The 16,798-nt window shown below is 42.0% G+C and overlaps 1 protein-coding gene across 4 annotated transcripts in view; it reads left to right on the forward strand.

The window, feature by feature from the left end:
- Positions 1-16,798, forward strand: part of Pi3K21B (phosphatidylinositol 3-kinase regulatory subunit alpha) — a 919,547-nt gene that overhangs the window by 635,454 nt on the left and 267,295 nt on the right. For all 4 annotated transcript variants that reach the window (XM_067141251.2, XM_068226250.1, XM_067141250.2 and 1 more), the window contains one exon: positions 10,876-11,010. In XM_067141251.2, coding sequence (XP_066997352.2) covers positions 10,876-11,010 — 135 coding nt within the window. The remainder of the gene's footprint in view (positions 1-10,875; positions 11,011-16,798) is intronic.

Below are 16,798 nucleotides of genomic sequence, written 5' to 3' on the forward strand. Positions count from 1 at the left end.
CATTCGGCACGAAAGGAACCGTTCCGGAGTGCTGCATCCATTGCTTCAGAACTCGCTTCAAGGTCCAACAAAACGGAGAATGTGCAAACTATAAGGAATGTAGTGCACAGTGTAAACCTGCGTAGTAGATGTCCACGAAATAAGCCACTTATAAATGAATGAAATACACAGAAGCGCCTGCAGTTCGCGAAATACTATTGTGAAAAGACAATGGACTCTTTGAACACCGTTATTTTTCCTGATGAAGCGAATTTTACACAGTTTGGAACTGGTAGGATCAGCAAGGTATGGCGGAAGCCAAACACCAAACTTCAACCTCAACACGTAATCCCCACGGTAAAACACGGAGGAGCGAGTGTGATGGTTTGGGGCTGAATGGCTTCGAATGGAGTGAGAAAACCTGACATTTATTGATGATATTATGCGTGTCAGGAAGTACATAGATGTGTTTCGCCATAATTTAAGCAGCAGTGCACACAAGCTTCATCTGAAAGGAGTCTTCCACTTCCAACAGGACAATGATCCTAAGCATTGTGCCATGATAACCCGTGAATGGTTGTTGCACAATGCCCCAAGAAGACTTCTCACTCCACCGCAGAGTCCAGATCTCAATCCCATAGAGACCCTGTGGGATCATCTAGGCAAAGAAGTGCAAAAACGCCATCCTACTAGTAAAGAACATCTTAAAGAGTTACTCTCAGATGCATGGACCAACATATCTGAAGAGTACACCAAACGTATAGTTAGCTCAATGCCAAGACGTCTGAAACACGTCATCAAAGCTAAAAGCACGCATACAAAATATTAAGACTGTGTTTGAACAAAGACTTCGGCAAGTTTTGAATTGTCTAATAGTGTACGAATACTTTTTTGTGTTAAAAGACGAGTTTATTTGTTTATGTTGAGCGCTGTAAATCTCATAGCAACTGTACAGCAAGATGTTGTCTTTTCTTTATACATGTGTCTCACTGGATGTGTATATATTAGTTCATGGTGCTTAATATACAAAGTTTACGTTAAATGTTGGTGTACGAATACTTTCTGTGGCCACTGTAGGCCATATGTTTTCGTTTTCAAGCAAATTACGTGAAGCTTGATGTCGACTCCAGACAAGCATTGTTCTGTAGATATTTACACACTACTATGATTCCGTGCTCTTAAAGACAATATTGTCTTCGGCTTCCAGTATACGTCCATGCAGACCGGTAAATTTTATGCTTCTTGAAGTTGCTTCGTGTTGTCTTCCGGCGCGTTTTGGAACTGCCGAGTGACATCATTCTGACACCCTGGTGTATCTAAGAAAAATATAACAATTATAGGGACGTTAAACAGTTATTTTTTAGTAGATTTATGCATTACAATAATTAATTAGATTTTGTTTTTTCGAAATTGCTGAGACGAGCAAAATATCATTCAAGCTTGTAGTTTTACATTACTTGATTTCGTGATCATAGCCAAGGGACCTCTAGATTTACGTGGAATCCGAACCACCGAGACGTGATATTGCTTCGAAAATTCCATATGCATTGGCTGGGAATCGAACAAAAATAGAAACTACTGAGGAAGAAAGGAGAGTCGTAATACGTCGACATGAAATTATTCGAAAGTTCTATATCGTAAAAATATTGTGTAAGGAGTGCCTGTCATCTTAAATTGTCTCAAAATGGCAAAGTTGTACGAAAAGTGTCAAAGGCCTAAAATCCAACGAACTTACGGGGGGGAATAAATGTATCGTCAGATCCCAATGTTCAAGTCAAAGAAAATAATTGATGTTGGGGGTGGGGGGATTTTATTTGAATAATCTCGTTGGCACTGTTAAACTTGGTGGTGGTGGTGGTCGTCGTCGTCTTTAAGAGTCTAAACATCGAAATTATCAACCCTGTTGAACATGTGTGGAATTGTATGAGCGAGTATGTAGATAATGTGTTTTTAATATGTTTCATTCAAGGCATAATAGTTTCCTCGGTCTTATCTCTTCCAAAATGTGGACAAAATTAGCCCCTCTACAGACCGTTTGTCTCCACTAATCTCACCCCCCCCCCCCAGTACTCAACCGTAAAAAATGATCATGATGATAATTTTACGTCCCGTTAACTACTTCTGTGCAGTTTTCGGAGAAGTCGAAGGAATTCTTTACGTTCTGGTACCTCCGGACTGAGTCCGGATCAAACCTACCAACTTAGAGCTCAGAAAGCAGCCTTCTGCCATCTGAACTTACTCAGCTGAGCTCGTTAAGCACTAAGCTGTGGTTATTAAACGATACTCCACGTTTGGATAGCGACACCACCAGAGACTCCCTCATTCGCAGAGCGACAATTACAGCAAGCTATTAGGAGGGTGGAGCAGTGGATCTTAGAACATGGCTTTCGGTTTTCTGCGCAAAGACCTCTGTCCACTTTTGTCGTCAACGTACTCTTCACCCGCATCCTGAGCTTTATTTAGGAAATGTCGTTCTTTTAGCTGTTGACACTTACCGATTTCCTGGGCACCTTTTCGATAGTAAATTATCGTGGGAGCCACACGTGCGGCATCTAAAACTGCAATGCACAAAGAGGCTTAATCTCTTGAAGTTTCTTAGCAGCACTAATTGGGGAGCGGATCGCACGGTGCTCCTACGATTCTATAGGGCACATATTTTATCCCGGTTAGACTACGGCAGTGCAGCATATGGCTCAGCAAGACCAAGTGTCCTTTCAAAGCCGAACAGCATCCACCACAGCGGGGTTCGGTTGGCGACGGGAGCCTTTCGAACAAGCCCCATAGCTAGCCTGCTCGCTGAGTCTGGTGTGCCGCCTTTACATCTGAGGCGCGAGCAAATGCTTCTTTCCTATGCTGCTAATTTGCGACAGATGCCACTTCATCCAAGCTATCCTTGCATGTTCAACAATGGCAACCGTTTGCTGTACGCTGCTTGTCCTCGAGCAACGCGGCCGGTTGGAATACGCTTGGATAGCAGTTACAGATTGTTTGACGTACCTTCGGTTCCTTGCCTTGTCAGACAGCCAAGTAGGGTACCTCCGTGGGTCGTTGGGCGACCTGAAATAATCCTGGATCTGCACACTGGCACGAAGGAAAACACGGACCCTCCGATTTATCGGAGCCTCTTCCTGTCCGTTGTTGGCCGCTATCCAGGTTCAGTCGTCGTCTACACGGATGGTTCAAGGACAGAAACGAAGGTGGGCTGTGCGTTCGTTGTCGACAATGATAGGTTTCTTTTTCTCTCCCGGAAACCTGTAGTGTGTACACAGCAGAACTCTATGCTATCCGTGAAGCTCTGCGGTACGCATGTCCAATGAGCGCGGACACTTTTTTGTGTGTACTGACTCCTTGAGTTCGCTCCAATCTATTGATACCTGCTTCCCTCGGCACCCTCTGGTGCAGCAGATCCAGGACCTGCTGGCCGGGTGTTCGGATGCCGGGACCAGAATCACGTTTCTGTGGCTCCCAAACCACATGGGCATATAGGGAAACGAGTTAGCAGATCAGGCTGCCAAGGAGGCAGTTACACTGCCCCCGTTGCCTTTCAAGGTCCCAGCAAGTGATAATTCGCTCTCACCTGAGACATCTGGTTATGTCCCATTGGGAGATGGAGTGGCAGGCCATTCCACTTCCCAATAAGCTGAGAGCGATAAAAGGAACAATGAAGGTATGGAGGACTTCCCTTCGGGCTTCGCGGAGGGAAGCCGTGGTATTACGTCGTCTTCGGATCGGCCACGGTATCGTGACTCACTCGCATCTTTTGAAAGGAGAACCCCCTCTGGTGTGTACCTGCGGCGACCATCTTACCGTGGTACACATCCTTACGGAGTGTGTGGACCTGGTCGATCGCCGTAGTCTTAACCTCCCGGGTACCATCTCCCTTATCTTGCGAGATGACGAGCAGTCAGCCGACCTCGTCATCCGCTTTATGAAGGATAGTGGTCTGTTTTATCGTGTGTAATGATGTCCTTTGTCCTAGTGTATTTGTGTCAATTGCGCTTTTATCCCATTGACTTTATTTTAGTTTGTGTTGCGTATTTTAATGTGTTATTTTAATGTCTAATGTAAATTAGGTATATATATCTGCACTACCAGGCAATGCCTTATTCCTTTTTTCCCTGTATTTTCTCTTATTTTATTAGAAAATGAGGTATTGTGAATTAGATCCACGGCTGTTTTAATCTCATACTCATTTTCTCATCACCATTTTTTAAAATTCTTGTGAGTAGATACATTTTAAAATTTGAAATATCATGTATCATGTCGTCCATCTCGTTCCATTAGGGGCCGATGACCTTCGATGTTAGGCCCCTTAAAACAACAAGCATAAGCATCACCATCATCACATACTCCCTACATCAATCCCATCGAGGAATTTTAGCACTAACTGGAATGAAACATGGTTACGTGAGATATTAATTAATCTGTTTAAAACAGTTGGCCATTGAACTTAAATGTTTTTGTGGAAAACAAATTACACGTTTTTGAGATCAATGGGAAATAGAATGGAAATGGTCGTAAAGAGGAGAGGAGTATATACTGAGTATTAACGTGTGTGTAAATGCCTAAGAAGTGTATTTTCTGTAGTTTGGTGTATATGCAGGTGAATTGTATTCGCGGTAAGTTATAAGTGTGTTTACACTTCGGTGTTGAGCATTACTAAAATCGAAAAAGGAGTCTTATGTTCACTTACCGTTTGTTAAATACCGGTAATTTATTATATACACTAGAATGATAATACATATAATTGTAAATCCCTCATATTATCCACCCCTCAAACTTCAAAACTTATACCATTACAGTTTTGCTGAGTAGTCAAATTTTTGTTTGTGTTTAATTTCTGTGTAGTGCAAGTGTATATTGTAAGGTGTAGAAATAGAATTAATGTGTTACTCACGTGTGCATTTTTGAATGGATTCAGATTTAAGTCTGTATAAATGGCGCCGATGGTTAAGGAGCGGTGTTTATTTTTTTGTGGCTATTTGCTTTAAGGAACAGCCACAGCGTTTGTCTGGTGTGAAAATGGGAAACCACGGAAAATCATCTTCAGGGCTGCCGATAGTAGGGTTAGAACCCACTATCTCCCGAATGCAAGCTCACACCTGCGCTACCGTAACAGCACGGCCACTTGCTCGGTGTCGCTGAAAAGAAAACGTGTTTTTATTCACACGGCATTGGAGCGGGAACGAGTATTTTTACACCAAACTAGTAACCAAGAAACAGCTGACTGAACCCCGTACTGCAAGGAACAGTTGTGTGAGCGTGTGGTGTACCGTGAAATACCAGCTGGCAAGACGTGCGTACATTGGAACATGAGAATGGGCCACAAAGGGAAGAAAACGACCGTGGAGGAAAGAACCATTGTGGTCTCCCAATACTTCAACACAAATCATAATCCGAAATTGCAAGAGTAATCTGATGAAGTCGAACGAATGTGCAACACTTTAAAAGTGATGCAAGGACAGGCAAACAGTAATGAACGGTGAAAGAAGAGCTTACGACAAGAGAGACCAGAATTCTGCTAAAAATGACCCATGTGTTGTTTGAGTCATTAGTCCATAGACTGGTTTGATGCAGCTCTCCATGCCACCCTATCCTGTGCTAACCTTTTCATTTCTACATAAATGTTGAATCTTATATCTGCTCTAATCTGCTTGTCATGTTTGTGCCCTGGTCTACCCCTACCGTTCTTACCGCCTACATTTCCCTCAAAAACCAACTGAACAAGTCCTGTGTGTCTAAAAATGAGTCCTATCATTCTATCTCTTCTTGACAAATTTAGCCAAATCTGTGTCCTCTCGCCAATTCGATTCAGTATCTCTTCATTCGTGATTCGATCTGTTCTCTTTCCTTCTTTCTTTCTTTCTGAGCGAGTTATCGTCCATGTTTCACTTTCATACAGTGCCACGCCCCAGACGAAAGTCATCAAAAACGTCTTCCTAATTCCTTTATAAATGTTCGATGTGAGCAAATTTCTTTTCTTAAGAAAGGCCTTCCTTGCTTGTGCTAGTCTGTATTTTATTTCCTGCTTACAACTGTCATTATTACTTATTTTACTACTCAAGTAACAATATACATCTGCTTCCTTTTAAGCCTTAATTTCTTAATCTAATATTACCTGCTTCACCTAACTTCGTTCGACTGTTCCATTACTTTTGTTTTGGACTTATTTATTTTCAATTTTTACTTCTTATCCAAGACTGTGTCTGCCATTCAGCAATTTCTTCAGATCTTCTGCAGTCTCAAAGAAAAAACAGTATCATAGGCAAATCTCAGGGTTTTGATTTCCTCTCCTTTGATTGTGATTCCCTTTCCAAATTCGTCTTTGATTTAGTCTACTGCCTGTTCTGTATACATATTAAATAGGAGGGGGACAAACTACAGCCTTGCCGTAAACCTTCTTGGATTTCTGCTGCTTTTTCATAGCCGTCGATTCTTATCACTGCAGACTGATTTTTATATAGATTGTAGGTCATTCTTCTTTCTCGGTACCTGATCCCGATCACCTTGAGAATCTCAAATAGCTTGGTCCAATCAACATTATCAAATGCCTCTTCTAGATCTGCGAACGCCAATGTATGTGGGCTTGCCCTTCTTAATTCGATCCTCTAAGATCAGGCGTAAAGTCAGGATTGCTTCACGTGTTCCTACATTTCTTCTGAAGACAAATTGATCTTCTTCCAACTCAGTTTCAAGTTGTCTTTCCATTGTTCTGTAAATAATAGTGTTAAAATTTTGGAGGCATGAGATACTAAACTAATGGTGCGGTAGTTTTCACACTTGTCAGCGCCCGCTTTATTGGGAATAGGTAAAACAACATTCTGCCGCAAATCAGATGGCACTTTTCCTCTTTCATGTATCTTGCACAATAAATGGGATAACCTCGCCATGCCAGTTTCTCCTAAGTCAGTCAGTAATTCAGAGGGAATGTCATAAAATCCAGGTGCCTTGTTCCTACTTAGGTCACTCAATGCTCCAGCAATTTCTGACCTCAAAATTGGGTCTCCCGTTTCATCAGCATCAGCAGCAACTTCTTGTTCCAGAACCACATCATCTATGCCTTTACCTTGACACAACTGTTGGATATGTTCCTGCCATCTTTCTGCGTTGTCCTCTTTCCCTTGAATTGGTTTTCCATCTGAGCTCTTAGTATTTGTACACATAGTTTTCCTTTCTTCAAAGGTTTTCTTGATTTTCCTGTATGCTGCATCTACCTTTCCTAGAACCATACAACCTTCAATATCCTTGCAATTCTCATTCAGCCATTCTTCCTTAGCTGTCCAGCACTTTCTCTCCATCTCATTCTTTAATCGCCTGTATTCTTTTCTGTCCCTCTTCACTTTTTTGCTTTCTTGTATTATCGTCAATCATGTCTAGTATCTCCAGAGTTATCCATTGATTCTTAGGTGTCCTTTCCTTTATTCCTAACATTTCTTCCGCAGCCTTACTGTCCTCATTCTTCACGACTGTCCATTCTTCCTCTATCGTGTAGCCTGTAGCGGTTTCATTCAGTCCCTGCGCAACGTGTTCCTTGAAACAGTCCCTCGCTCTCTTTTCTTTCAACATGTCTAGATTCAATCCCTTTGCACTCCTTCCTTTCTTCAATTTTTCAACTTCAGATGGCATTTCATGTCCAACAAGTTGTGGTCAGAGTCCACGTCTGCTCCTTGGTAAAGTTTTGCAATCCAACACCTGGTTCCTGAATCTTTGCCTAATGATAACGAAATCTATTTGCTACCTTCCGGTGTCAGTAGCTCTCGTCCACCTATACAGCCGTCGTTTGCGGTGCTTGAACCAGGTATTAGCAATGACTAAATTATGATCGGTGCAGAATTCAACTAGCCGACTTCCTCTTTCATTCTGTTGTCCCAATCCGAATTCTTCTACTTCACCTTCTCTTTCTGGTCTACCACTGGATTTCAGTTCCATCACATTCTCCTCACCTTTTACATATTGTATTACATCTTCTATCTCTTCATAATATCTTTCGAATTCGTCATCATTCGCTGAACTAATAGGTATATAGACTTGCACTATCGTGGTGGGCATTGGTTTGGTGTCTATCTTGACAGCAATAATCCTTCACTATGCTGGTCGTAGTAGCTTACCCGCTGCCAAATTTTCTTACACATTATTAAACCAACCCGGGGACCCGAATGGGGGACTATTTTACCTCCGGAGTATTTTACCCTGGAGGAAGTCATCAGTACATCATTCATACAGAGAGAGAGAGAGAGAGAGAGAGAGATGAATTTCCTCGGGAGTTACGGCTGTAGTTTCCCGTTGCTTTCAGCTGTGTACAAGTATGAACACAGCTAATCCAGGTTGAGTTTCTTTACAAGGCCATTTCAGCCAATCATCTAGACTGCCGCCCTTGCAACTTCCTAAAGGCTGCTACCCACCTCTCGACGAACCTTTCGTTAGTCTTGTCTCTCGACAGATACCCATCCCATATGGTTGCAACTGCGGCTCGGCTATCTGCTTCATTGATCCATAAATTCCCCAAATTTGCAGTGTCTGAACCGTGTGCACATTTGCGTGACCAGTTCGGAACAAATATCACTCCAGGACCAATCCGTACGGTTCTCGACCTTCGGACTACAGAGCCACGGTACCTAGAAGAAAATCCTAGATTAATAAAGAGAATAAGAAACTGAGATTGGAATTCGCGTAACACTCTGTATCCAAGACAGCAGATTTCTGGTTTAACGTACTATTTACAGATGAAAGTAAATTTGATTTCTTTCACATCGATGGTAGTATATTGGTCTGGAGGAGACCGAATACAGAACTGGACCCTCAAAACATTCAAGTTACGGTGAAGTATGGAGGTGGTGGAGCATGGTATGGGGAAGTATGGCACCCTCCGGTGTTGGGAAACTTCTGTTTATTGAAAGTAACATGGACAGATTTGTGTATTTGTATATTCTCAAAGAGAACTTATTAGGACGTTGATGCCTTGGGTCTTGAAAGAAATTATTATTGTTTCTCACAAAACTACAACGGGCATTGTACTTCCCTGGTTGCTGTACCGCACTCACACCCTCTCACAGTGCCAGCTCAGAGTCCGGACCTAAAGCCAATCGAGCACCTGTGAAGAGAACGTGAAGCTAGTGTGAGAAAACACGAAATTCGTAATAAGACAGCTTTGAACGAATGTCTGTTACGGAAATGGCTAAGTTTTATGTCAGACTACAAGGGAATTGGCCCATTTCATGCCAAAGAGGTTGAGAGAGGTGATATTTAGGAGGGATATGAATACGAAATTAATATTAAACCAGTTGCGGTTTGGTTATAAGTTTTACGTTCATTCAGTGTATGAATACTTATTTCGTAGTGGAAAAGAGCACTTGACAGTATGTTTCTGTATTATGTTGTGTAAATGCTTGTGTTTATACCTGTATAACTAAACTTGTGAATGAAAAATGTATATGTTATAAATTCATTGAGTATCTTTGTTTTCATAGTTACAAAAATGAAGTTTAGTTTCCTACATATAGTGTATGAATACTTATTTCCACGACTGTATGTGTTTAAGTACGCGTGTTATTGGGATGGTAATCCCTTTTTTTTTCTAAAAATAAGTCCTTTCGTTTCACAAACTTTGCATGAATAAATATATTTTTAAAATCGTGAAGCAAGATGTATTGCGTGAAATGTGTACATAGTTTATAAAAATATAAATAACTAGCCAGTGGTCATAAATCTGACCAAACAGTTACAAGGAATACTCTCTAAATGGAAATAAGAAATTTTCACAATTAATATTACTGCAGGCAATCTGGTATCATTTACGATTCCTAATCAAATGGGTATGACTTGAAGATGGTTGTCCGTGGTTTCTTATTTTCACACCAGAAAACTGCTAGGACTGTACCTTCATTAAGGCCACGACCTTTTTTTTTTTAAATATCCTAGCCTTTTCCTGCCCCATCGTCGCCGTAAGACCTGTCTGTGTCGGTGCGAAATACAACAAATAGCGTCCGACTCGTTGGCTGAACGGTCAGCATACTGGCCTTCGGTTCAGAGGGTCCCGGGTTCGATTCCAGGCCGGGTCGGGGATTTTAACCTTAATTGGTTAATTCCAATGGCACGGGGGCTGGGTGTATGTGTTGTCTTCATCACCGTTTCATCCTCATCACGACGCGCAGGTCGCCTACGGAAGTCAGATAGAAAGATCTGCACCTGGCGAGCCGAACCCGTCCTGGGATATCCCGGCACTAAAAGCCATACGACATTTCATACAACAAATAGCGAACAAAAATTGCTATATACGTTGTTTTGGTCTTAACTTTTTCTCGTTACTTGTAAATTACTCTTCTGGTGACATTCTAACGCTAGAATACTTCTGACGTTACCGGATGAGCATCTATGAATTGAGGAATATCACTTGTACTATGGAATGAAGTTGATCCGGCAAGGGAACTCGCGTCAACGTTTTGCCAGCCATGAGCATACCGGAGTGACCTCAAAGTGGACTCAGGGTATCCTTCTACCGAAGGTTGCGAGTGGGTAGCCTTAAGATTCATGAGTATACCTTCAGGAAGTGACCACTGTCATCTCCACAATAAAGACTTCCCTTCCTGTTCTATTTCACTGACCCGGGCGAGTTGGCCGTGCGCGTAGAGGCGCGCGGCTGTGAGCTTGCATCCGGGAGATAGTAGGTTCGGATCCCACTATCGGCAGCCCTGAAGATGGTTTTCCGTGGTTTCCCATTTTCACACCAGGCAAATGCTGGGGCTGTACCTTAATTAAGGCCACGGCCGCTTCCTTCCAACTCCTAGGCCTTTCCTATCCCATCGTCGCCATAAGACCTATCTGTGTCGGTGCGACGTAAAGCCCCTAGCAAAAAAAAAGACTATTTCACTGACGATATTTTGTATTTTCCTCTTTTAGCCTATCAGCGATTGGACATCGGCTAATGTTGTGGAGTGGATGGCTGCCCTCAACCTGTACAGATACGCCGATGTTTTCAAATCGAAAGACATCAAGGGCGCAGATCTCATACATCTTGACAGAGAGAAGCTAATGGTGAGTATATGTGTTCATTGATCTAACTTATGTTTCTATTGCTTGAGTGTACGAGTACTTTTATTGTATGTGATGTTGTTTTACCAGTTAGCACTGGAAATATATTGGATTTTGGAGAGCTCCTTTGTTGCAGTGGCGGTGCGTTCTGTATGTTCAGTGGTTCAGTGAACCCCCTAGAAATAGATAAGTCTATGTAAAATTGTTTGTTGCAGCCTATTCCTTTAATAAGCTCTGTATATCCACGCGCGTAGCGGTATTTTTGACATCAACACTGTTGCTCTTCGGAACCAGCGAAGAAGTTCAATTTCAAGACTCTAGGAGCGGGGCGATGAGACGTAAGGAGGGTGCACACGGCGAGGGGCTGTGAGGAGCAGGGAAAACATAGCCCAGGAATCGCTGGTGACTGGACCAGCGATAGACACGAGTTACATCGACCAGTTGTCCGACTCGTTGGCTGAATGGTCAGCGTACTGTCCTTCGGTTCAGAGGGTCCCGGGTTCGATTCCCGGCCGGGTCGGGGATTTTAACCTTCATTGGTTAATTCCAATGGCCCGGGGGCTGGATTTTTGTGCTGTCCCCAACATCCCTGCAACTCACACACCACACATAACACTATCCTCCACCACAATAACACGCAGTTACCTACACATGGCAGATGGCGCCCACCCTCATCGGAGGGTCTGCCTTACAAGGGCTGCACTCGGCTAGAAATAGCCACACGAAATTATTTATTATCGACCAGTTCCGAAATTAGCCGAAGCACTATCAGAGCGCCCGGTTAAAGTTTGCCGTATGTGGTAAGTTTTGGAGGGGTTTTAATTTGACGATTTTGCAGTTCTGATGCAATTAACCGCAATGAGCCAGAATATTTTGGTAACTACGTTTTGTATAGCATCAATATGCGTACGTAGCCTGAGTTTATGTAATTAATGAAACGTTTCATTAGTAAATGGTGATGGTGATTGTTTTAAGGGGAAGTACAACTAGGCAACCATCCTCTATATAACACCAATCATAGAGAAAAATGGAAGGGATCCTACACTTCGAAAATGAAGGTGTCGGCCAAAGAAAGACGAAGGCCACGCAGGGCGTGAAAATGAAACACTCCCTGAGCCTCGAGTGCTCTAATACCGTCGGGGTCGGAAAAGAACAAGACTTGATCAAGGGAGGTATTATAGGATAGATGAAAGCGAGGAGCCTGGTGCAAGTAAGTGGAAGCAATGCCAGGACTCAGCTAAGGGCCCCGTGGTCGCCAACCCCAGTTGTGAGCCCCTGGAGCTTTTCATTAGTAATACGTGTTTAGTAAGTAAGCAGCAAATTACGTCAATACATAAACAACGGTAGTCTGCCTAACACCTTCTTGAAGAAGTTATTTGTACGCAAGCAACGTGTCCAAAATCAGAGGAAATTGGATCAGCTTTAAGTAATTGCACCTCATATTCTCTGTCTTTCATAATCATCATTGTTTTGGTAACTTCTTCGAGCTGTAGCTGTGTCCCTTCCGAAGAAAGTCGCGTTTCTAATCAAGCAATGCCACTATTTTACATTTATTAAACATCAAGTAACAAGAAACCTCAACACGTCATTTTCGACAGCAGTGAACCCCCAGACGCTTTATCCTCGCGCCGCCACTGCTTTGTTGGAATTTTTAGCAAAACTTCCCTGAGTGATTTACTGTAATAAACGTACTACGATTAATTTGTGACCACAACATGTATGCATACGCTTTTCTTCTCAGTTCTTTTGTAGAATATGCGGCAGTTCTCCTTTCAATATTGACTACCGCTCTTAAATTTTTGTATTTTTAATTATTTTTTTTTGCTTCTATTTCTGACGTCATAGTGGTTAAAGTAACAGTATCGTAGAGTGTACTTATCAAAATTTTACATTAGTTGCATAGATTTAAAGACATTCTCTATATAATTCTTCACGCATCCACAGCTACAGCTACCAGAAGGACGTAACAGGATGTTGTGAAAATTCAAATCAACCGGATAAACAACTGAAAAGCGTACTGGGATCGATGCTACTAACATCTCAAACCAATAAAACACAAAAAAAATTATAATAGACCAACCAATTCTGTACATCCTAGAAATTCCGCTTCCAACCTTATTATATATTACACTGTATATTTGGACAATAGACTACCTGCAAACTACAAATCACAAAGTCACGGTGCGTAAAATACAGTGCAAGAAAGCGGGACTTTCGAGCGTTCCCAGAAAAACTTTCGGGACAGTGGGGCATTTTGCCAAAAATTGGGACGAATAAGCACCCTGCTCTAGAATAAACATTACAATACATACTTTCATAATATTCGATGTTCACTGAGTATTTTCATTTACTCCTTGTTTTGTTTGATTTGGTGTATATTGGATAAATAAAACTGCAATTTGTTACGATTACTCTGTATTCTGGTGATAAAAAGACGATGGCGTATGTGTAGTCCTAACAACTGCTGTTCACAATGTTGCGTGGATGTTGAAATATTATTCATTAAAAAAAAATTATATGCCGGTAAGTAATTTGAGAAATCCTTAATGGCATGTAACAGATGACTTACGTTCACTTTCCATTGTTCTGATGTGCGATTCACGAGGGGGATTCTTTAATGGCGTCGTGCTGAAGAACTACATTTTCCAACTTAAAACCGCAATTTTTTCTCCCCCTCTCTTTCCAAATTCTTTCTCTCAACTACTGTTACAGCTGCACCTGTGATGACAACGTGGGTGGGTTACCTTGCCTATACTGCTGTAATACTGAACCAACGAGTTAGATGGATGACTACTGAGTGGCTGCTATAGTGCTCTGGGTGGTGCCGAGGAGAAATAGGGGCGTAATAGTTTAAGCGCCATCCACGTAGTTTCGTCCGCTTATAGTGCGTTAGATTAGATAGAATAAATAACTGCACAAATTATGCGGTCTGTGTGTATGGCATACACTTGCACAAACCACAGGAATAACACAAAATATGTATCATATTTCAAATAAGGTTTTTCAAGTACACCGTTGTTAGTGATTAGCAGAATTGTTGCCTGTGCTTGTAACGCAATCCAGCAAGTGTACAGTGGGCCTACTTTTCTTGTAGAAATTGACAAAACAGTGAATAAATGGTATCCTGCGTGGCTGAGTGGATCAGACGGTAGAGCGCTGGATTTCTCAGCTCAGTTTCGTGGATTCGATGCTTACTCAGTCCAGTGATGTTTTAAATTCCTCACACACGTCAGCCTTGTATCGGTAAATTTACCGGCCCGTAAAGGAACTCCCGCAGGACAAAATTCTGACACCTTAGCGTCTCCCAAAACCGTAAAAATTAACTGGTGGGACGAAAAATTGTTAACATCATTTACCGTTAAATGGTATCGGTATCTTGCAGAGTACAGTTCCCCGGGATTAAAAAATATATAGGCTGTAGTGAACAACGATGGTAGAAGGAGAAGCTTGCTGTGCAACGCCACACCTACACTGTTTTTAATTTCCTAGTCACGCTGTCTCCTCAGCCAACGATCCGGAGTAATATCAGTACTTTCAGTACTGCATCACCACTACTACCGAGCGAATTGGCTACGTGGTACGAGGCATATAGCTCTTACCTTTCATTCAGGATATAGTGAGTTCCCCATTTTCATATCAGGCTGCTGTACCTTGATTGAGGCCTTTGCCATTTCCTTCGCAGTCCTAGCCTTAAGGTCACCACACACAGAAAGCCAAGATAAGCTATGCTATGTTAAGCGATGCAAGCTGTTGTGCTATGTCACGAATAAAAAACTAATCTAAGCTATGCTAGGCAGCCGTTAAAAGACGGCGGATTAATTGAAGAGGAGGCTTTTTTATTGGCCGCTGTCGTGGAAGATGAAGAAATAAAAAGGAACAGAACGAGAAGAAGATTCTCTATACATGTATTCTGTATACTTCCTTAGGTTAGCGTAGTTTAGCATAGCAGTCTGTGTGTGCAATTCCGTGTTTAATTCATTGGATTGATTTTTTCATGGTGAATACATGGTAAATTCACTCAAAGCATTGCGTGGAAATGATGAAGAATTAAAAATTACTTTCGTCTAAATCAGGAACGGTTTCATGAACTTCCCTCCATTACCGAGGATGATATTAAGAAAAAAAGAATATGAAGTAAACAAATTGTAGAAAGTAGGGTAAACATATATGTAAAAGTAAAAGATAATACGTGCAATCAATTTCCAGATTTCCATTTATTTCTTGCGAACAATTGTCTTTCATAGTTATCTTCAATAATTTAACAGACAAATATATTTTTGTATCTTTTCAATCAGTATTTCTTCCTTTCATCTTCCCTCCATGATAATTAACAAACACAGAAACAATTAATCAATAAAATAGCTACTGTATTGAGGTAATTCACGAAAGCCACACACATGCTAGATGCCGGGCAAAAATGTGTTTGAGCATGCGCGTAGCCAGCAACAACTATGAAACTCGCCTCCTTGGCGATTGTAAAATTTAGCTTGGCATTGCTTAGGTTAGCGTAGCTTAGCATAGCTGTCTGTGTGCGCCATTCCATGCAACTTCATTGGAGCAATTTTTTTCGTTCGGTTGCATAGCATAGCTTAGCTTAGGATAAAGGCCACCACACACAGAAAGCTGTCTCATCATACCCATAAATATTTATTATCGTAGCCATAAGACGTGTCTGAGTACGTGCGACACAAGGCAAATATAAAGAATCAACATTACCAGAATCTTCCTCCAAAAATGTGGAGGTGAATTATTCAGGTAAGTATAAAATTTAAGACCATTAACACATGAAGGACTGTCCTTTTTAAACAATTAATTTAAACAGTTTATCTTACGTCTTGTTCTTATTATGTCAGGTTCCATGGCTAATTGGTTAGCATATTGGCCTTTTGCCCGGGTTCGATTCCCGACTGGATTGGGGATTTTAACCTCAATTGGTTAATCGTACTGGCTCGGGGATCAGGAGTGTTGTAGCGTGGCCGAGCGGTCTAAAGCTGCGTTTACACTAGCGAAAGTCATTCGGGCGAAACTTACTCGTTTCGAGTGAAATTTCGCACTACCCGAAACAGAGCGCAATTCAGAGCGAAAAATAGCGCGAGTGGAGCGAGCCGCCTTCGACAAGCCTGAAAGCTTCATTTCTGGTTTTGCAGCCAACATGGAAATCGTCTTTTTTCATTGTTTTTCATTGTTAGACACCTAGATGGGACCGTACAATATTTCATCATATAGTAGACTAGCTGATGTACCCGTGCTTCGCTACGGAATTCTACATTGTATACAGAATTGTAGGTTAGGTAGAGTACACGTTGTGAGCAAGAATGTATTAAATTGCGTAGCTCTTAACGTTACCGTGGAAACGCGACGGAGAAATCACCAAACGTCTCTCCTCATATGAAGATTACGTTAGGGAATTTTCATTGTAATGGTAGGCCCGCTTGCCTACCATCAGTCACAATCAGGTTGGGGAATTGCATTATAATGGCAGAAACTCACTCTCCACCTGACATTTTACAGCCTCAGAAAGACTGCCTTAGTGGTTTTCCCAACTGAAATGAACATAGGTCATTTCAATGACGTCAGTAGGAATAGCAAACTCATCTCCATACAGGCCATGAAGGCCCCTGGAGGGGTGGAAGGTAAAGGCATCCACTATCCGTAACCTCGGCACTTGATGGGGTAGAGGGGTTAGCTCTACGCCCGGCCGCCTTTGCCCCCAGGAATTAACCTGGTACTCATTTTTGGTGAAGGGTGAGTGAACCTCAATGCCATGTGCACCTCCGGAAGTAGAAATCTC

Source organism: Anabrus simplex, chromosome 2 (genome assembly GCF_040414725.1).
Source record: "Anabrus simplex isolate iqAnaSimp1 chromosome 2, ASM4041472v1, whole genome shotgun sequence".
In the NCBI taxonomy this organism is placed as follows: domain Eukaryota; kingdom Metazoa; phylum Arthropoda; class Insecta; order Orthoptera; family Tettigoniidae; genus Anabrus; species Anabrus simplex.